The sequence below is a fragment of the Salvelinus namaycush genome, chromosome 3 (genome assembly GCF_016432855.1).
Source record: "Salvelinus namaycush isolate Seneca chromosome 3, SaNama_1.0, whole genome shotgun sequence".
In the NCBI taxonomy this organism is placed as follows: domain Eukaryota; kingdom Metazoa; phylum Chordata; class Actinopteri; order Salmoniformes; family Salmonidae; genus Salvelinus; species Salvelinus namaycush.
The window spans coordinates 53,762,692-53,785,538 of NC_052309.1; the positions used below are offsets into that span (position 1 = coordinate 53,762,692).

General features: G+C 40.8%; 1 protein-coding gene across 2 annotated transcripts in view; it reads right to left on the reverse strand.

The window, feature by feature from the left end:
- Positions 1 to 472: 472 nt before the first annotated feature.
- LOC120044423 (glutamate receptor 1-like) overlaps positions 473 to 22,847 on the reverse strand; it is an 81,300-nt gene continuing 58,925 nt past the window's right edge. The window contains exons 9-17 of one of the 2 annotated variants that reach the window (XM_038989073.1): positions 21,913 to 22,119; positions 18,613 to 18,883; positions 18,393 to 18,495; positions 8,953 to 9,151; positions 7,807 to 8,054; positions 4,428 to 4,542; positions 2,847 to 2,985; positions 1,915 to 1,931; positions 473 to 1,284 (exon numbers count right to left, since the gene is read on the reverse strand). In XM_038989073.1, the coding sequence (XP_038845001.1) occupies positions 1,120 to 1,284; positions 1,915 to 1,931; positions 2,847 to 2,985; positions 4,428 to 4,542; positions 7,807 to 8,054; positions 8,953 to 9,151; positions 18,393 to 18,495; positions 18,613 to 18,883; positions 21,913 to 22,119 (1,464 nt within the window). In that variant the 3' untranslated portion in view covers positions 473 to 1,119. Of the gene's footprint in view, positions 1,285 to 1,914; positions 1,932 to 2,846; positions 2,986 to 4,427; positions 4,543 to 5,075; positions 5,191 to 7,806; positions 8,055 to 8,952; positions 9,152 to 18,392; positions 18,884 to 21,912; positions 22,120 to 22,847 lie in introns of both variants that reach the window. The other variant, XM_038989072.1, reaches the window with a different exon arrangement.

Below are 22,847 nucleotides of genomic sequence, written 5' to 3' on the forward strand. Positions count from 1 at the left end.
TAAAAAGGCACACCTTCATTTATGGGCTAATTCTGACATCCTCTCACATTCCCTCATTTGCAGTTCTAAAGCCACTCTATTAATCATCTCATTAATGTCAAAGATGTTAAACCACTAGATGTTGTACTGCCATCTACTTACCAGCTAATTGGTAGTGGAACATTTCCATCTCTTTGTCAATGGCTTATACTTCAACCCTGAAGTATTAATGGCAAAATGCATCATGAAATACCAGGTAGAAAATATAATCTCTTCTATCTGTACTCCGTTTAACCCTTTCACCTTAGTTTGAAATCTAGTTGGATTCTTGCCAAACGTCGCTGCACTTAAAGGATATCACTGTGGTATCAAATGACAGGTTAATAGATTGCCTACAGACTGGTGGTTTAAAACATTTATGAACAACAGAGAAAATGGTTGGGAAATATGTAATGTCTGCACCAAAAATGTCTCTCTCAATAGTCATTTCAAAATGTCACATTTTTCTCCATGTCAGGTGTTGAGCAAATTAGAGAGGACATCTGTAAGTAGGCATTCCATTTCAATGGAGTGACATTAACAGAATGACAACAACAACAAAAATCCAGTCCTGTGATGTGTCCTTCCAGTGCAAACATACAACAATACTTTTATTCAGCATACTGTATGCAACTATAGATAGTGTACTAAGTGGATGTGAGTCAAATGTTTGGAATTGGAAATGCTTGGATCTTTGTGTCTCAAGGAACAAAACCACTGTTCAGTATAAGGCAGACGACATAGCTGTTCATGACTGTTATTGACATATCAAAGTAAACAGGACAAACTGAAATGGCATAGTGCAATAAGTGTCACTATTCTTGGGTTGGGGAAGAGCTTCTCTTTTTAGATACACCAAAATTATGCCCTCGATCAAAGTCCAAGACAGCCTTTTTATTGCAGCAGAAGAGATCCGAATAAATCTCTTTAGACAAGTCATTTTGTTCATTCTTTCTATCTTCAGGAGTCCAGCGTGAGCAGTCAGTAAATCCTTTTGGCAGTAGTTCAGTGGCGGTTGAGCGAAATGCCGCAGTGCAACACTTTCCCACCTTCTCTTTTTCCTTTCCTCATTTTTGTGGGGTTTGGGGAAAGGCTGCCCGATTACATACCCGTGGTGCTCAGGCCCATGCCCGCCTGGCTCATGCAGGGGAGAGTCTGTGCAGCTTTGGGGAAGTCATGGGCGACCAGCCGTCCGTTCTCTCCCCCGCTCCCTGTCCTGGTCATTCTGCTCAGGGTGGAGCTCAGCATGGCCGCATCAATGATTTGCTGCATGGGAGAGTTTCATTACACTACTGTGTTACATAACAACAACACGGAGATCACATGATAGTTACGCATGAACTCTACTGAACTCCACTAAGGTAATCTGTTGAACTATTGAACTCTACTGAGTTAATCTAATGAACTCTACTGGGTTCCTTTTCCTTTTCTGAGTTCAATCCCTCGGTTATGCGTAAAAACAATAAAAAAATTACTTGAAACAGCCACTAAGTCATCATTATCGGTTCAGTGACTTTGTATAAAGCAGGGATTCGCAAACAGACAATCCTGACTTCGGTACTCTGAGTCACTCAGTTGCTTTTATTCCTTTGTAAACTCTTGTGAAAGATGAGAGCATGAACTCATTCTCTCTGCTTATTTCTCTCTGTTTATTTCACACAGTGGAGGGCCATGTGCAATGATTGTACCATGCAAAATATGAGGCCGAACCCATAACAATAATGCAAGCAGAACCGCGCGGCGCTAGCTCCCAGCCTACTCTCTTTTGCATTAGTTTAACATAATGAAACCCTGTAGGCTTGAAACTGGAGCTAATGATCTAGATGTGGGCTGCTACATCCTCTGTGTATAAATGATTTAAATCCAGCACACTTCAATGGATTCCGAGGATTATGCTCTTCGGATGATGCAGGCTAATTGGTGTATTCGCAGCAGCGATTTGTGGCTGTGATGCTTTAAACACAGCAGTTAGGTGATTCTGCTGTCGTTCACGACATGACAAGGAAACATTTTCAACAGAATGGTTGTTTTATGCGGGAGAGTTGGACGTGTACTGTAAAGCAGGCATGTATCATATATACATTCAAGTACAATCATGTAATTAAATCACTTTTGTTGCTCATATGCACACAAAAAAAGTCCCTAGTTTCATGTCTTCTTAACTGATGTAATTGGATGTTCGTTTTTTTTTATAGAAAAACATTCAAAACCAAAACGTTGTTTGGGAAACCCTGCACTAACTGTGAGTAGCTCTGGATAAGAGGCTCTGCTAAATGAATACAATGTTTTTTTTTTTAAATGATACATTCTAATATTAAGCATTAAGTTCATGAGGTCAATGAGACGTTGCAAATGAAAGTTATATACAAGTCTGAACTAATTCTCTGATAAGATGAAAAGATACCCACATCTTTGATCGAAACAGGAACTTCTACTCTAGCATGATCAAATGCACAACACAAACGTCTCTATTTCCAGAAGATACAATACACCACAGGAGAGAATAAGTACTGTACAACTAAGAAGTGGTGTGACATATTTTCCACCTACACACAAACTCCTCAGCACAATTACTCAAATCATAGTCATCTAGTAGCTGTAGGACTGCATCGAACCCTTCATTAAAGCGGCTCTATGCCCCACAAATTGCTTTAGTCTTCAGTCCTGTAGTTCAGGGGGATGTACAGTATCTCTGTATGAGTCATAGGGGCGGCATAAGTAGATAATAATGGGTGCCAAGGTAGAGTCATGAATATTGGCTCTTATTACATTACAGAGCCTTCGTCATTGCATAAAGGTTATGGCAAGCGCTGCCTGTAGTCCTGCACTTACCTTCATCCTCCTGGACTCAATCCTGGACTTGTAACAGAACTCGACCAAGGCCACGAGCATAGCCAGCCCCAGCCCACCAATCAAGATGTAGAACACCCCGGCCACATTGCTGAGGCTCAGAGCACTGGTCTTGTCCTACAGGCACAGAGACACAGGGTAAGATGCACTAAATCATGCCCAAGAGACACACCACAACACATCATAATACACAAATATAAAAGGTAGGATAACCATAAAACTGCTCTCTAAGGCTACTATACTGTCATAGTGACCTTATAAGGCACATACCCTTAAGCGTGCCTTCATGATTAATCAACAGGTTATTGTTTATCACCTATAAAGGTGCTGGCATGTCTTTCTAATTTAAGTGACTACTATCGACAACAAACTTGATACAGTATGTATCTAAGACTGACAGAAACATGCAGAGTCATGCATATCTAACAAGCTTGGGGTGAACATATCCTCAGAAAGTAGCGAATTCATGTGCATTTATGGTATACTGTATCTTTTATATGACATAATGTCCAGTCAGTCAAAATCACATATGCATTAAAAACCATGAATTGCATTCTATATCTCCTCGCTTATTTATTTATCCTTTATTTAACCAGGAAGTCCCAGAATTATATGTAGTTGGTGTTGTGTATTCTAAATAATTCCAAGACTTGTTCTAATAGAGTGGAACCATGCAAGAGGAAAAAAGGTCAACATTGTTTTAGGTTTACTTCCTAGGTAGGGGTATCTCTATAAAATATCATTACATTTTCAAATAAATGCACCAAATAAGGGAGGGCAATTGGTTCGACAAACCATGGTAGTCATGACATCACAAGAGGGTTGTGCACATCCATGACATGCATAGTCTGGGTTTGGTGACCGACAGGCCGTGCCTTGGGTCTTATACAATAGCATGCACACTGTCTAAATAAAAGACAGAGACGAGGAAAACAGCACTAGAGGGGCCGATTCTGGGAGAGAAGATCGAGATATGGAGTTGGTCTCGTATCAAGGGCTTTCTCTCCGCACCGTCATTTACACTTGTGTCTCTTTATTTGATTTTGAAAGTTAAGATCACAAATCAATCAAAATTAAATTCAGTCAGCAAACTCTGAATACTTTGTCCGTTGATGACTCAAGAATATCCCAGACATTGGAAAAGATGGTATTGGAGCTGACAGTAACTTTATGGTTTTTAGCCATGTTTTTCATATACTATACAACTTCTATTGTTATCATTGCAATTGGCTGCATCAGAATTAGCTTCTCGGATTTTGGAGAAGAGAATCCAACCCTAGGTATACGTTTTGGTTAGATGAAACAAGCACTTGCCAAGATCTAATTACGGGCCGTTGACTTATCCATAGGATGTGAGGACACAGCAATTAACACTAATCACTAAGGTGTCTGAGTTCCACAGCTGACATGAATCGCAGTTATAAGGACACCAGTTTGGGTAAATGGCAGATTGGAGACAAAGAGAAAAAGTGCTGAGTGCTAGGAAGGGGACGAGGGACCTTACAGAAGTGCTAATGCTCAATCTTGGTGTTAAGTATAGGACCAACACATGGACTGACCTTTCTTCCGGAGTCCTTGCTTCCACACTCTCCCTTATCGTACCACCATTTGTTCTTTAGTTTGTCTAAGACGGCTTGCTCATTGAGTTTCAACACCGCTAGGTTTACGGGGATTCTTCAACCAGGGAAATAACATAAATAACATTACCCATGTTATCTTATGTTATTCAGCACATAGTAAACATACACCCATTATTATGTATAGATATCTAGATAGATAAACAAAAAAAAACACAATCACAACTTGAAACTGTCACTGCCAAAGTGATATGCATTAATACTCCATCTAGCTTTGTGTCCTTTCTCCCTACTGCAAGATGTGTATTACTATATCACTTTGGGTAACCGGCAAAATGTAAACACTCAGATATGCAAACCTGTCAATTATTGTTGCTCTATAAAGACAGTAATTGAGAAAACATACTCAAAACTGTGTTCTTTCGGGGATTGCTAATACAACTACTTTGAAAGTAAAAAGGCAAATTTTTGAAGAATTTATAATACAATATAGTTCTACGGTTAAACAAACTAACGTCACCAAGGACGAAGGGGGATTTGTGGTATTGCAGCCAGTGTGTTTTTGAAGGTACATTGCCGGTTACCCCCATCGTCGTGGTTACCCGCTAGGTTTCTCATACTGGGGCTGACCTTGGAATCACCTCCCCCGCTGCCGCATTCGCCCTTGTCGTACCACCATTTGTTTTTCAATTTGTCCAACAGGCCCTGCTCGTTCAGTTTTAACACTGCCAAGTTTACTGGGTTTCTTGAAATGATAATAGAATAATACTGGTCAGCATTTATGGAGATGTGATATGTGGTGTGTGGCAGAGGTAGTTCAGAAATAAAGTCTAAATACTAAAAAGTAGGTATTGTCGTCAGAAGAATGAGAAATGTATAAAAAAATAAGTAACTAATAATGTGGCTGACACTGTATAATTAAGAAAAACATTTGTTTCTAGTATGTAAAAAATTATATAATATGGCTAAACCATGACAGATTTTACCAAGCAAGACAACGGTTGTAGGTATGAGAACTATAAATGTCAGTAATGTCTTAGATTTTGGTGTGTGATCATATCGTTCTATGAACATTTCCTGAAATAAGTAGTTCCCTGGATAAGGAAAAGACGTAAATAGCCAACTTGCTGATTCACTTTGCAATATTCAGTTTCCGTCAGTCATCATCATTCATTGTGTTATTGTTGTGGTCAAGGAGCACCATCCAAAGCATTACTGATATTGTCCATTGTGGTCCATTCCCTTGTCTTAACCCTTTGCTATTGCTGGTCCACTGTGGACAACCCTCTTATTACTAACATGGCAGAAGGTGCTGCTGAAAAGAAGACTAATGGAAACATATAGCAGCATGAACCTCAGCAAGCTAGAGTCTTTCTCAGTAAAACCCCTGAATTCTTTCTTATCCAGAGAGAATTGGAAAGAAAGAGGTCAGTCTGCCTTATGGATGAGTAAAAGAAATCCACATCCTGTATTAGGATTAGTAGCATTTATCTTTGAGAGCATCAGTTTTCTTGTGATGCAGCTGACAAAATAAAGGGATGTGAGTGACGTTGATGTGGGGAAAAACAGGAAGGAAGAACATTACGTTTTCAACAGGTAAGGCAAGATTAGGCAAGGGTGAGATGGAATGGTGGGCCACATCAGAAGCATAGCAATGAATGACTCTTGGTCCATTTGTGTTTCATGGATATTATGGAGAACTGATTACAACTTTATATGATGGTGGATAAGGGTGTTGTCCGAATCTGACAGAGCAACATTGGTCGTATTTAGAACTCATGGTTAAGAGATTTTCCAAATGATCAAAAACAAAGCTCATATAGAATACTGTGCATCTGATGTGGCACAGTTGTTACAGTTCATACAGTAGTTATTTCAACAGTATTTTCTACTTCCAACATACACAAACTATCACTATCAAAGTGCAAATATAGTACACTGTGGCATGGTGATCATTGATTGGTTAAAGCTAGTTTTAGATGGTTCGTTTTCAAGAGCAAGATTTTTACAACTTCAAGAATATAGAATAGGAAAACATCAATCCATATACAGTACGTAAATCCAAATAAAGATCAATTCACATAATTGGCTCAGAACTTGACAGCGAATTTGAATTCCCAGCCACAGTGTGATACAAGACAGTTAATCTCAGAGCATGTATGAGGCAGTCCAGCCCAATCCGTTCCATCCATCACATCAGTGAGTGTAACTATTAAAGCCTTTGTGAAACACCACTCGCTTCAGTCACATTGATAAAGATATTATATGTGTATCAAACATATGTGATGCAGGTAATGTGGAATTGGTAGACTATAAACTAGGTAAATGACATGAGTGATCAATCAAACAGGCTGCTAGGTGTGGTTGCCAAAGCCTATGGGCTTTGTGAATGGTTCATTAACACGGGCATGTTAATATGAGGAAAATAAAATCTGATTGAACACAGATGCATGAAAAGTGGTGAAACTCATGACTTCCTAAATTTGACATAAATAAAACTGGGTTACAGTGCCTTTGCCCTGAAATAACTAGGCAAATACTGGGTAATAATTGTTTTTTGGTACTAAAATAAAATGGTAATTAAATCATGAGAGATTGTACAGGAAAGGTAACAACTAAAATGTAGGATTCTATTTCTAGGGCTCTTTCTTGCAAAAATTCTGATTTGATATTTACTACCAAAGTACACATCGTTTGTAGTGTCTCCATTGTCTACTGTGTTTCCAAATTAAGCAGTGTAACAGCACCACAGAGCTCGAAGATAAAAAAGCTGCATGTAATAACATCAGGGCTTCATTTAAAGTTCCTTTTAATTGGCTTTCATGTACTATATGTCAAGACTGAATTTATATTGTCATAACCGTTGTCGTCCCGTTTGCTTAGTTATTTAATGGAGAAAGACATTGTAACATGATATTGTATGAATAAGTAAAAGGACTGAACAGTCATGCTTCCAACATAAGTACGTGTTGATGATACTTTATTAACTGAGTTGAGACAGTGGGGACACAAGCATTCTAGAATATTGGTGAGAGTGGTTACAAACCATAAGTACAGTATAGTTATCTATGGCTGAATGAGATCTCACTATACCACTACATTAACTATTATGTAGGTATTATGCATTATTACTGAAACAGACAAAATGTTCATAATTTACCCATGAATTGTGAAATTAATATAACATTTAACTAAATGTATTGAAGCAATTATCTCTTCACTCATTATTATCTACTTTAAATTCATAATTTCATAATTCATAATTTATGTAAGCTCACTCACCTCATTGTGTCTTTGGTATTCACATGTAAAACACAACATGTGCTCGATCGTCATGGTGATGTGACCAGCCTGTAATTACCTTAGTGCTGATCCCTTGGGCGTAGCAATGCCGTATCCTTTAGAGTCCAGGTTCCCGCCCACCTTCATAGTGTCACATGGTTTCCTCTGCTCGATGTACTCGTTCATGGTGGACTCCAGCAGGTAAGCATACCTCCCTTTGGACTTCCTGACCCGCACCACGCCCTCGTCTGTGGTCTTCACAAACACTGACGGGTCAGCAGACTTCATGTAGGACCACATCTTCTCAAACACGGCGATCTTCGATCTCTGGGGTGCAAAAACATGAATGACTTGAGTGAACTATAAAAGGCTACAGATGTGCTCTTTGAGAATGTAACCGTCACATCAGAAACTATATAGCCACATCATGACTTGCTCCAGAGTGGCGCAGCGGTCTAAGGCACTGCATTTCAGGGCTAGAGGAGTCACTACAGACCCTGGTTCGATCCCGGGTGTGATCGGGAGTCCCAGAGGGCAGCGCACAATTGGCTCAGCGTCATCCGGGTTAGGGGAGGGTTTAGCCGGGGTAGGCCGTCATTGTAAATAATAATTTGTTCTTAACTGACTTGCCTAGTTAAATAAAGGTTCAATTAAAAAAAATGTAAATGACCATGCTTTTTCAGTGATAACATCGAGAGGCCCAAAAAATTGTCAATGACTCCAGTCACCCAAGTCATAGACTGTTCTCTCTGCTACTGCACGGCAAACGGTACTGGAGCGTCAAGTCTACGTCCAAAAGGCTCCTTAACAGCTTCTACCCCCAAGCCATAAGACTGCTGAACAATTAATCAAATGGCCACCTAGACTCTTTACATTTATCCCCCGCCCCCTCTTTGTTGTTACACTTCTGCTACTTGCTGTTTATTATCTATGCATTGTCACTTTACCCCTACCTACATGTACAAATTACCTCGACTAACCTGTACCCCCGCACATTGACTCGGTACCGGTACCCCCTGTATATAGCCTCATTATTGTTCTTTTGTGACTTTTTATTTCATTTTTTACTTTAGTTTATTTAGTAAATGTTTTCTTAACTATTTCTTGAACTGCATTTTTGGTTAAGGGCTAGTAATTAAGCATTTCACTGTAAGGTCTACACCTGTTGTATTCGGTGCATGTGACAAATACAATTTGAGTTGACTTGACTAGAGCAGCAGCTCACCCTAAAGAACTCTTTGGTGGAGCCTCCGTCTAGGGTACCATAGGCGATCTCTGTCTGCTTGGCCAGGTCCTCAGCACTCTCTATGGGTGACACCATCCTCTCTACTGTGAGGAAAGCAGCCAGGTTGGCCGTGTAGGAGGAGATGATGATGAGGGTGAAGAACCACCACACGCCCCCCACGATGCGACCAGAGAGGGACCTAGAGAGAAGAGAGAGGTATCTTTAACATTGCCAATCTATGATAGAAGCAAATGAAAAGGGAAAGTGTTGCGTGAGGGGAGTGACAAATCCATTTTTCAAGAGTAACACTAATCGTTTCTTGGCACACAATGACACTGCATTGCATTCTGTTGATACTACGGATAACCACTCAATCAATTGGATAATCACAGTTTCTCACAATGCCACAGGTATAGGGAGATGTCTAACATACACAATATGAGCAAAAGATAAGCACTTCAAATATTAGCGATCAATCATAGCAATAATTCTACCTTCAAAAGACCTGGCACGTCATTTATCAACTGTGCGGAAATTTCTCAGTAAATTCTGGCATATGTGGAGATTCTAGGATTTGCGTGCTCAACACATTTTGGGGGTTCATCAAACTGTCACATGTAACATATACTCATGCTTTCATTGATAAATTAGAGCCATACTATATTTGTGCGCTCGTGAACGAGTGCTACAACCCCACTTGGAAAATGCCTTCCATTCAACTTTTATGGTAACAAAAACCCTCATTTGCTGTATGATTTGGAAATGTTGGAACTGGGCCATGTTACTAAAAGAAAGCACAATGGCTAATCTTTTGCAGTGACTTTTTCAAACTGAATATGCACGCCGCCTATAACAAGTGCCAAACACTGGCCACACAATCTGCAAGATCGATATTATATTCAAACAATTTCAATGTAAATGCTGCCTACAGCCCATACGTCTATGCAAAAGACGAATGATTGTGTTTCTATCTCCTGCCTCGGTATAGGCTCTGAGATTAAACAGGCTATGATGTCGCACTGCTTACACACAGAAATGCTGATACTGTCAAATATTTTAAATAGGCTATTGGTCTATTTACTTTTGAGCGTGGTTGACTATCAAATGAGCGATGGATAAATGGTAGCCTCATATTTGTTGTGTAGCGTGAATAAACCAGTCATGTCAGAAAAGGAGAAACATGCCCTGTAATATGATTATGATTTAGGCCTATATAATAAAAGTAAAATAAATATATTAGGTGGGATGCTGCTACTTGATCTCCTCCAATGGCAAATGCATCTGTTTTATCATTAGGCCTACATTTTTATGTTTTTATTAGACTACCATTATTATAATTCCTGTGCATCAAACACTATTTTCCCCAAAATAACTATATTTGCTTGCAATGCAGTTGATCAACCGCTAGAAGTTGTGCGTGCGCATAGTCTGAGACTTGCATGGAGATACGCACACTTTCCCGTCAAGTTCAAAAGGGATCACTACCAACCTTTGCGGGAAAACCGGCGCACGCAAACCTTTGATAAATGAGGACCCTGAACCCATCCTAGGTCTAAATCTGAGAGCCTTCTACGTTCTGCTACAAATGTGTTCTAAACCACAGCAGGGACAGAGATAGCTGCTGCAGCATGTCTGCTCCAAAGATCACAGCGTCGCTGCGAAACAGTGATCACATTGATGTCAACAGAAACACGTATTGCTGGATTGTCTTTTGTAGGCGGCACCCATCCAATTATAATGCATTGTAGGAAACAATCGTCTCAAATTCAGGCAGATCAGGCGTAAACAAACATGAACGTTGTGTGGGCTGAGGGGAAGATGGGGAAAGCTGATAGATCTGTAGCAAATGGCGTTCAGCATTACAGGAGCACTGGGGGTAAATGCAGATTTCTCAAAGATGACACTTCTCTCTTGGAAGCAGCGAGGCAGCCAACCAAAGCAGAGGAATTGTGTGAAAATAAAAATAGCAAAGTGTTGTTCTCTGTTGTTTCATGCAAAGCAGAGGATAAGCCGACTCCAGTATTTGGATTCACCCTGCATATTCGGGGAGAAGAACATCCTCACCCACAGACCTGTTCCCAAATCCGGAAATCACGGCAACCGTTACTCTGGAAGATTTGCTAAATAAAAGCTCATTTTATTGCCCTGAATCCCTGCTGCACAATGCAGCTCACACACTAAAAGAGAATTTAAAAACAGCAACAACAGAGGGAGCCCAGGAATAGAGGTGGGGGGGTGGCATGTGAGAATGCCACTGATAATACCAACAAAGGAAAGCAAAAACAACTAAAGAAGTACATTTCCAGAAGAAACTGTGTGTTTGCTAGCTTGTGGTTGTGAAATAAGTTATAGTAGCGGAAGTAACTACAGTGGTAATGGCAGTGACTTGTTATAGTTGAAAAAGTAGGTAGATGGGAGAATTGATAGATTGATTCATTGATCGAATTATTCATAGGATATGATAGCTTGAACATGTGAAAGTTGTTTTGGTGTCTCTCTCTTAAACGATTCAAGAGTTGGTGGGTTGTTTTATGCTAATTTATGCAAATATAAATAGATATTAACATTGTTTAAATGTTTGTAGATTAAATTGTTAAAGAGCAGTAGCATTTAACATGTTTACCACTGTGTTTTTATAGTTGGCATTGAACCCATTAAGTTCTATGCTAATTTATGCAAATTAAATTGCTTTATAGTTCATAAAGATTTTAGAGTTGGTCTTGTAATTGGCCAAGGAGCAGGACCATTTGGAATAGCTACCACTGTATTCCTATGGTTCTTATTCAAACCCATGTTATTTTATGCAAATCATATTTGTAATTGTTATTGTTGAAAAAAAATGTATAGTATAAAAAATCTGAATGCAAACAATATAAGTTGGCTCAGTCTGAATATCTCAACGTTGGTTTGGTGTTGATAGCTTAAACGGTGAAAGAGGAGATAGGTCTAGAATTTGTATTTATTTTTACCGTTCAAGTCTCGCCCTTTTGTGCCATTGAAATGCATTGGTAGCTAATTTAAGTATTATTGTAGTTTCAAGTTTATATGGTTACAGAGATATGGCTTTTGCTCTAATATGGAAATGTAGGAACATTTTTACTTAATAACGGACGGAGAAATTAAATAATGAAGTTGAGTTTCTATCTTGAATGGTTAGAAAGTAGTGGCACTGTGAGAATCTACCTCTTATAGTCACCATTTACTCTAACGTAAATATTGTACGTTTTAAATACATAGTAAAAAGTATAAATAGTATCAAAAAGCCTTTGATATGACATCTAAGTAGGGCCGTTCTCAACATCCTAACGTTGGTTTAAACGGTGAAAGAGGAGATGCTTCACCATTCAAGTCTATGGCTATTGACTTGCATTGAGTTTTAATGCAAATATGGTTGTAGTACAAAAAGTATAAGAGGTTTCAAAAATACGTTCTTAAGGAACCTGAAGTGGTTCTAACGTTGATTTGGTGTTAATAACTTCAGCAGTTTAAGCGCTAGATAGAGCGGAATAATAATAATAATACTAATAATAATGTAAGTATGTAAGAAATCTAGAGTGTTCTTGCCTTCAGCAGGCACACTAATAAGCCATTTCTTCTGTTCAACTTCCATTCATGACAGCTAACAGGCACAAGAACTGGACACAGGGGAATGCTCCAGGTCCAGCCACAAGACGGGGAAAACCTCAGCGTGGTCGTCCACTTACACTTCCAGCATGTTAGCAGCAGGGACCTCTTCTAAAATTGACATTTGTTTACTTACATTTTCATGAAAATGCAACTAACTGGTCAGCAGGGTTGATATTAATGTGGATAGCTATAACACTGCCATCAATTCAATATAAGAGGTAATGAGGTACAATAACCACACACAAATTGCCAATGGCAACAGTAAAATGAAAATGACATAATTTCCCAAGTGTGTGCTACAGCAAACACATGCCCACACGCATACACACACACACACACACACTAAGTTCTCCGTCACGGTGAACTGTCCTCTCCAAACATTTGAGCTCATCAGAGGGAGGCAGTGTTATGTCAGTAGGTCTTTCAGCCAAGTCTGAGCAGGTAACGAGTCTCCAGAGGTCTGTATTATCTGAACAGGACAGTGCAATGATAGCAGTATACAGCTCAGATGTGACGGTCATCTCTGTTTTTGACAGAACTGTTGTTCTGTTAAACAATGTTGAGCATGTCATAACACTCAGGGTGACTGGGTCACCTCTGCACTGTGAAAGGGCTGTGAGGCACGCAGGGTTGAGTTTGTGTCTGTGTGTGTGTGTGTGTGTGTGTGTGTGTGTGTGTGTGTGTGTGTGTGTGTGTGTGTGTGTGTGTGTGTGTGTGTCTGTACGTGCATGACTATGTGTGTATGTGTTTGAGTGGGTCGGAGAAACAGTGTGTACTGTAAAAGGAGGAGAATGTGTGAGTGTGTAAACGTTTGTAGCTATGGGATGGCTGGGTGTGTAACAGCAGAGCTGAAATGACAGGCTGTGCCTGGGGAAGGAAGAGGAGCGTCTGGGCATCTGGTCACGCTGATCACATCTGCCTGGGGCCTGGAGATCTGACCCTTTCAAGACCATGGCTCACTGCAGACACACAGACAGGAGGACAGGGGGACTAGCCAATGATTACACAGTGATCCTTCTCCACTGTGTACACCAGCGGAGGCTCCTCAGGAGAGGAAGGGGAGGACCATCCTCTTCAGTGAATTTCTTTTTTTTTAAATTGTAAAACATTTTAAAAAGTTATCCTTTTTAGATAAAACTATACTAAATATATTAATGTCACCAAATAATAGACTAAAACAAAGCACCATGGTTTAGACACCTAACTTCCGTCCTCCTCTGGGTTCATTGACCAATACAAAATCTAGGAGGCTCATGGTTCGCACCCCCTTCCATATACTCACACAGTAATTATGACAACTTCCAGAGGACATCCAACCTATCAGAGCTCTTGCAGCATGAACTGACATTTTGTTCACCCAATCAAAGGATCAGAGAATTAATCTAGTTCTGAAAGCATACGCTACAGCTAGCTAGCACTGTGGTGAGTAGTTGACTCAAAGAGAGAGAAAGACAATAGTTGAACAGTTTAACAAATTAATTTCTTCCAAAATGAAGGATAAGCAAGAGAGAGATGAAGAAAGATTTTTTAAATTGAACTTTCTTAGCTAGCAAATGCAGCTAGCTAGTTCAGCCTACTCAAACACCCAGCTCAAACCAAGGGATACTATGTTAGCTAGATGGCTATGACTATCCAACACAACACTGGAACTCTTCCCAGGCAAGGTACGTTTTTGGTTTTACTCATTTATTGCCACCAAGTGCTAAACTGCTTACTGACTGTACAATGTAACATTACTGCATGATTTTAGTGGGTTTACTAATGCTTCAGTTCCATTAGCTATGTTGTCTATGACAATACTTTCTCTAATAAGGTGACAACGATGTAGGCTCTGTGTAGCGTTTATGATATGGTTTGGCTTGGAAAGGTTTTGTCGCCTGGTCACATACAGCTGATGTGTTGTGCATTTAAGTCCACAAGCCAAGGGAAAAGGTGAGAGGAGGAGAGCGCGTAGATGCGAGAAGGAATACAACGTGGCTGCTATGAAGGTGAACTGTGTTTACAAGTGATCAGGGGTGTATTCATTCCGCCGATTCTGTTGAAAAAAAACCCGCTTCTTAAACGGAAGCAAATGGAACAAAACGGGGATAAACGTAACTGAATTTGTCTAATAGAACATTCTCATTTGCAACTGCTGGACTAATAATTACACCCTAGATCAGCTAGATGCAGGCAAGAGTGTGCAAGGCGGTATTGAATGTGTGACTGTCTGTCCAAGTGTCACCTCAAAAAAAATTATTGACTTGTGTGCACCTACGTTATAAACTTTCATTCATAGGCTAGGTTGTGGCAACCTCACGATGTGTATAGGAAAAACTTGAGTATCATGTAGTATCTTAAACCTATCACTGTTACATTGAACTGGGTGAATGGAATATGAATGACAGTCATCCAATATGTTGTAATAGAAATGAGGCCATGCTCATTGAAAAAAAGTGTCCTCTCATCTTAAATGGCACCGACCTCTACTGGTGTGCACACACATACGTACTGTTCACAACTCACCTATCTACAGAAGCCTCTGTATGACATAGGTAAGTATGCAATACTTGTCCAGTAAATTACATTCATATGGTGTGAAACGTTACAGTAATGTTAGAGGTGCAGCACACATTCCTCCAGCAATAGAAGCGGAGTGTATGAGACAGAGCGAGAGGGGCGAGGCCTCGCGAAGGTGTTCATAATCAACACTGCCACTTCTTCACTGCCTCACTCAATCCCTCAGTAAAACTCAAACTATTAGATTGCCTCATTGAATGGGAGAGAATCCCATCAGCTTTGCACAGGGGAGAACAAAAAGGTTAGTGTTCGCTCTAAATCTAGCTGTCATGTATACATTGAGTATACCAAACATAAGGAATACCTTCCTAATATTGAGTTGCACCTCCCCCTTTTGTCCTCAGAATAGCCTCAATTCATTGGTGTATGGATTCTACAAAGTGTAGAAAGCATTCTAGAGGGATGCTGGCTCATGTTGACTCCAATGCTTCCCACAGTTGTGTCAAGTTGGCTGGGTGTCCTTTGGGTGGTGGACCATTCTTGATACACAAGAGAAACTGTTGAGCATGAAAAAGCCAGCAGCGTTGCAGTTCTTGACACAAATCGGTGCACCTGGCAACTACTACCATACCCTGTTCAAAGGCACTTAAATATTTTGTGTTGCCCATTCACCCTCTGAATGGCACACATAGACAATCCATGTATCAATTGTCTCAAGTTGTGAAAATCCTTCTTTAACTTGTGTCCACCCATTCATCTACACTGATTGAAGTGGATTAAAACAAGTTACATCAATAAGGGATCATAGATTTCACCTGGATTATATACTCAGTGTACATGCTGAATTAATTAATTAATGATGGATGGATTAATGCAGCTTTATGTCTGTTAAACTAATCAGTAATCTGTAATCAGCATGTATTAAGACGTCACACACAGACATTTACCTCAGAAGTTAAACTAGGCGTTAAGCGGCTCCTGTGAGTTGCAATGTGACGAGCCCTCTCCGAGTGGCAGTGCTGACATTTACAGAGAACAAACACATTTTTACCATGAATAAATAGCTGGGGTTTGCCCACAAAGCTGCTCCTTCCGTCTCCCATTGCTCTTGTAAAGATGTTGTTCTTCAAAGTCACGTTTCGATCTGGCTGTTTGGAGATTACCATCATTATGCACAACATGGCAGGTCTGCTAGTTACCGCATTCTCTGACAAATAACATCCTGCCAAACGCAGCTGGCCGACCAGTCTTTAAACTGCTTCCTCAGAGCTGTTGTCTATATATAACATTTGAGTTGTTGCACTGCAGGCCTTCTCACTGAACTCCCCAGTATGGGTAGCTAGTTGACCTTTATTTATACTGACCTTCAGGTGACCTTTCCCAATCCCCCACATCTCAGCAGCAAATTAGACCCCCTCAGAGATACAGTACCATCACTGTAGTGTACATACTCGCTCAGCATCACATTGCACACCGTGAAATGTATGCAATACTGAAGAACCTACATGTGTATACAAAACACTTAGAACACCTGCTTTTTCCATGAGAGACTGACCAGGTCAATCCAGGTGAAAGCTATGATCCCTTATTGATGTCACCTGTTAAATCCACTTCGATCAGTGTAAATGAAGAGGAGGAGATAGGTTAAAGAAGGATTTTTAAGCCTTGAGACAATTGACACATGGATTTGTTTGTGTGCCATTCAGAGGGCAAATGGGCAAGCCAAAAGATTGAAGTGCCTTTGAACAGGGTATGGTAGTAGGTGTCAGGCACGCAGGTTTGTATCAAGAACTGCAATGCTGCTGGGTTTTTCACGCTCAAAAGTTTCCCATGTGTATCAAAAATGGTCCACCACCCAAAGGACATCCAGCCAACTTGACACAACTGTGGGCCAACATCCCTGTGGAATTCCTTCGACACCTTGTAGAGCACATGCCCCAACAAATTGAGGCTGTTCTGGGGGCAAAGGGGGGGGGGGGGGGGGCAACTCAATACTAGGAAGGCGTTCCTAATGTTTGGTATACTCAGTGCAGATTCTTGCCATAAAAAATCTCAGAATGAGAAAGAGCGAAGCATAATAGTCTTCAAAGTAATGGGAGATGTGTTCTTATATAAGTAGTACCTCCATTGTGATGTGTTACTGATTAAGAGACCCCCTATGTGTGAGAGACATGAATGTAGCTCATCTGTGCTCTGGCCCCATGGGTAAAGAGCTCCTCATCCCACTGAATTCTTTCATCACTGTCTGACCCCCTGAGGTAGCAGGGAGGTGAATCACCACCGTGTCAGGCAACCTCCTCTCTTCTGACAGCCTAGGAGACAAAGTCAAATCACCCGTCCGCCCAGAGGCTTAGACTATGAAACCCGAGAGACAGACAGAGAAAGAGAGGGAGAGAGAGAGGGAGAGCGCTCCCAAGCAAGTCAACTGAGGAGAAGGCACTGAAATGTTGGGCAAAAATAGCAGATGAGAGAAGATCAACGCATTTGTAAAGATTTGATTTTGAGCAATCACCCATCTGCAGTACACCACCATGCCTGGTTGGAGAGTATAAAAGGGACAGAGGAATAGGGGAGAGGAAAATAAACATGTACAGTACAAACTAAGGCGGAGTGCTTGGGAGGTTCTTCTCCTGAAGCTTAACCATTCTGGCAGAGCTAAACGGACGCATCTATGACAGGGAAAACAACATCTGTCACAGGCAGCTTTCTGCAAATGTAATCTAATTTGAGCCCATTAGTTCCCCCCAAAGTAAAAGGATACACATGTCCTACCTAAATGTCAGACAGTGGCTGAGGAGCCAGCAGTTAGCACAAGCCAAGCGCCCAAAGGAGGAGGAGGCAGTGAGCCATCAGCAGGAACGTCACCAGACTGACCTGCACTATTGATCTTGTAAAGAATCCCCATAACTACTTTTGTTCTTGACCTAATTCATCACCATGTGGAAGGGGGTATGGGGGGGGACAGTGCATTTCATCACACTGGAGGATTTATCTTTAGCAGAGTGCAGTTGCAGTAGATTGACAATGGTCACCTGCCTTTATCAGTTCAAATGTTTTCACGCATTACCTGGGTTAATTGTATTTGCATTTCCTTGGTATTAATCATAATCATTTATTTTGTTGCAAGACATTGTATGGAGGATCTCACTGTTAACAAATACTGTATTACTCAAGTACAACAATAAAAAAAAACACAATTCAAGATTATGTCTGCTGATGATGATACACAGTAATACTGATGAATGAGGAAGGACGTTAACGTTGTTAATAGAAACACTACAGTTAACAGCGGGGGTAGAAAACAGATCACCTACCGTGGCGAGATGTCACAGCCCTGCTGCATGAAGGCGCCCAGAGAGAACCACAAGCTGTTGAATATCCCAAACTCATTGGTGTGCCCCTCGTTCTGTCCCTGGCCTTGTCCCTGTCCTTGGCCCTGGTTTTGGCCCTGTTGGGACTGGGACTGACCTGGCTCTCTCCTGGGACTGGAGGACGACGGCTGGTTGTGCTGCTGTCTCTGCTGCTGCGCTTGACCCTCCTCCCCATCAGAGTCGTCCCCCTGCCACTCGTACGGGCTGAAGCGACTGACCAGGAAGAGAACCACGCTCACGCCGATGTAAGCAAACACAATGCACATCCAGATCTCGTAGGCCAGAGGATCCAGGAAGGAAAAGACTCCAGGTTTGGACTTGGTAGGCTTCTTGATCATGATGGAGATGCCCAGGGACATGAAGGGCTTGGAAAAGTCAATCACCTCCTCTCTTACCAGGGTGATGGTCAACGGGGCTACTGCCACATCCGCTTTCTAGGAGGCAAGGAGATAATTACGTGTTTATCTACGTATCCATCAATTCAATTCAAATCAATTCACCAAGAGTATCCCTACACTCAGAAATCCCATCTCTGTACTCGTCCTTCCACCCATAAAGTCTTCAAGTGGAGATGACAAAAGTATGTCCTTAAGGTGAGGTGAAGGAATGTAAATAACTATTCCCACGGGCAGTGATTAGCATGCACATCAGTAATAGTAAACTCTCTTTTCATAAAGAGAGGACTTTCTGAGATAACTCTCTCTCGAGAGAGAGAGAGCTCCAGCTTACATAAACACTCAGTCTTTTCAAGCTGAATAATAATGAATCGCTTTCAAGAAATATTAGGCTTAATACTCTGAGAGAAAAAACAAAAACCCTCCAAGCGAGACTTGATTTGGTTGAGTCCACCCAGCACCTCTGTCATTGTATGGACAGAACATATTCTACATTACCCTAGACCAAACTGTTAGAGCGTATCTTTCATATCAAGTTCCTGAGGGCAGAGAAATAGGGTTTGACATGATTCCCATGAAAACATTGAAGATATGGGAAGTGACAGTTTGGTAAGGGACATTTCAATAACAGACTTCCTGGAATACACATCCAGCTACTGTATTGTGCTCATTCGGTTGCCTGTTACTCAACTTTTGTGGGGTAACGGGCAACGGCTTTTGACTATTTGGTACCTTACCACTTGGTACCTTACCAACATTGACAGCCTATCTGGGCCCATCTGCATTGTGTAGTTATGTTTTGACATTGAGGGAGCTGCTGGACACGTAAAGTGAGAGGTATAGACCTTTGTCAGAACATATCTTAGAGCTCATATGGACATATGGACATTGTGTCCTGACACATTGTTATTCTTCTCGGAGGTTTTATGTTAACCCTACATAGTATTGGAAAGAATTAAACTGCACTACAGTATGTCCTTTGGCTACAGCAGCAACATAACGTACAATGTAGATCTGTACGTGTTCCAGAGAACAGAACAGTATTTATACGAAAAGCCACATTGAATTTGTTTTGTGTATTTAGTGTGTGACAAACATCCACTAATGAGATCATTGTCTTTTGTAGACATTTGTTAGGTTAAAAATAGGTTTAAAGTAGTGTCTGGTTGAATATTGAAGCATATCACTGGGGAAGAGCTATAGTGAAGGTTGTGATGCAGGTATTCCCAAACTGGGGTATGCCCAAATCAAATCAAATTTTATTTGTCACATACACATGGTTATGTGATGATCAGATGTTAATCCGAGTGTAGCGAAATGCTTGTGCTTCTAGTTCCAACCATGCAGTAATATCTAACAAGTAATCTAACCTAACAATTTCACAACAACTACCTTATACACACAAGTGTAAAGGAATGAATAAGAATATGTACATAAAAATATATGAATGAGTGTGTCAAGGAGAGGGACCGACTCCGGCGGAAGTTGTGACAGAGTGATGACCGAACGGCATAGGCAAGATGCAGTAGATGGTATAGAGTACAGTATATACATATGAGATGAGTAATGTAGAGTATGTAAACATTATATAAAGTGGGGTACGCGCAATGCCGTTGGAGGTACGCCAAATAAAAATGTGATTCACATTTTCTCTTCACATTTTCAAACTGTCCATTTATATTTCCCAACGGGGCTATACATTTGGGTGAGTTTTTTTCTCTCACCTGAGTAGCCTTGTTTCACTGCCAAAAATCAAATTAAACCATCTAGTTCTCAGCGAAATAACAACACAATGTCAAATACAGGTAGCCTTGTCAAATAATGAACATCAATCACATTAACCGTTACTCTCTCAAGGGAATTCCACTAACAGTCCATATGTAGCCAAACGTAGCTGCTGCTCATGTTGGTATCTGTACTGATGGCGCAAAAGCCATGACAGGGAGACATAGTGGAGTGGTAACGCGCGTGCAAGTAGTTGTTCCCGACGCCACTTGGGTACACTGCAGCATCCACGAAGAGGCTCTTGCTGCTAAGGGAATGCCTGTCAGCTTGAAAGATGTTTTGGACACTACAGTGAAAATTGTTAACTTTGTTAAAGCAAGGCCCCTGAACTCTCATGTATTTTCTGCATTATGCAATGATATGGGCAGCGACCATGTAACGCTTTTACACATACAAAAGTGCGCTGGTTATCAAGGGGCAAAGTATTGACACCTTTTTTTAAATTGAGAGACGAGCTTAAAGTTTTCTTTACTGACCATCATTTTCACTTGTCAGAGTTTCTCACAACTGGCCTATCTGGGTGATGTTTTTTCTCGCCTGAATGATCTGAATCTTGGATTACAGGGACTCTCTGCATCTATATTTAATGTGCGGGACAAAATTGAGGCTATGATTAAGAAGTTGGGGCTCTTCTCTGTCTGCATTAACAAGGACAACACACAGGTCTTTTCATCATTGTATGATTTTTTGTGTGAAAATGAACTCAAGCTTACGGACAATGTCAAATGTGATCTAGCGAAGCACCTGAGCGAGTTGGGCGAGCAATTACACAGGTACTTTCCCGAAATGGATGACACAAACAACTGGATTCATTATCCCTTTCATGCCCTGCCTCTAGTCCACTTACCGATATCTGAACAAGAGAGCCTCATTGAAATTGCAACAAGCAGTTCTGTATGTGTGGCAGGCTTACAATGATGGCAAAAAACAACATTTGAGAGTGTGCTGACCCTGGTGCTAGAGGGGGTACGCAGCTGGAGGTTGAATGTTTGAAGGGGTACAGGAGTATAGAACGTTTGGGAATAGGGATGGTACAATGGTGTGTACTGTTGCAAATATTGCACCACATTTGGACCATTCTATTTTAGTTACTGCCACTTTATCAACCGAATGAGCGGTTACATTAAAAATGAGTCAGGCTGTGTCAAATTAAAATGCTATTTTTGTCCTTGCCATTGGACGAATTCCATGGACTGCTGTGTTGTCTGAGAGTGTATGATAAACACATTTGTCCTCTTAGAGCCTAGTGAGGTGCCCGATATGTTCATGAGATGGTTACTAACCCCATAAACCAGCTCGCCCACCATCCCGTTCCACATCTTGGACTCAGCGTCTCTGGCTCCGTACTTGCCATCGCTTACGACCTCTAGTTTATAGGTGTAGCCCACATGCTTGGCGATCTCGGCGGCCAGCTCCACACAATAGCCCTCATACTTATCGTTCCCCACCAGCTGCTCGTGGTTCTTCTTTAGCATCACGTATGGAGATTCCTTGGAAACATGAAGGACAACATTGTTGCATGGTTCTTTTAAACATTTTCATCACATATTGCATGCATTCACCACACACTTATTATAAAGCTTTTCTTGTCTACCTTTCTTTGGGATAATGTACACGGTACGGTATACTATATCACCTATGCAAACATTGGGCAGTGGTATAGTGCAATTTTTTTGGTCATAAGTTTGTACTGACAGTTTGTACTGACAGATGCAGCCTATTGAATATCATTGTAGAATAGGCCTATGCATAAAATGCATCCTCCAATTGCAACATCTGCCTATGACCACAGAAAGCATTAAGAAAATATAATATTTTTAATATCCTCAAACAAACAAAAAAAAAAATAGGCCATTATCACTGTCAATCGTGAATGATTATTCTTCACGTTTTACCAGTGAAATATCCAAACTGCATGCCAATCAATTGATCTCAATCAGTTTCATGGGAATATGCATTTAGATCTTCTTGAATTACTGTTTCATGAGCAAATTAAAGCAAATGGTGGTAACAAACTATTAGCCTTTCTTGTAGGCTTATTTTGTTTAAATCAAAGCATTTATCCTGCCCAGTGGCGCGTGCAGTTGATATTTTTTTGGTCTATTCAGCTTCAGATAAGAAATGACTGAGGTGTTTATGGTGTAACATATTGTAGGCCTACTATGCTACAGTATATGCTATTATACTGAACCAAAATATAAACGCAACATGCAACAAT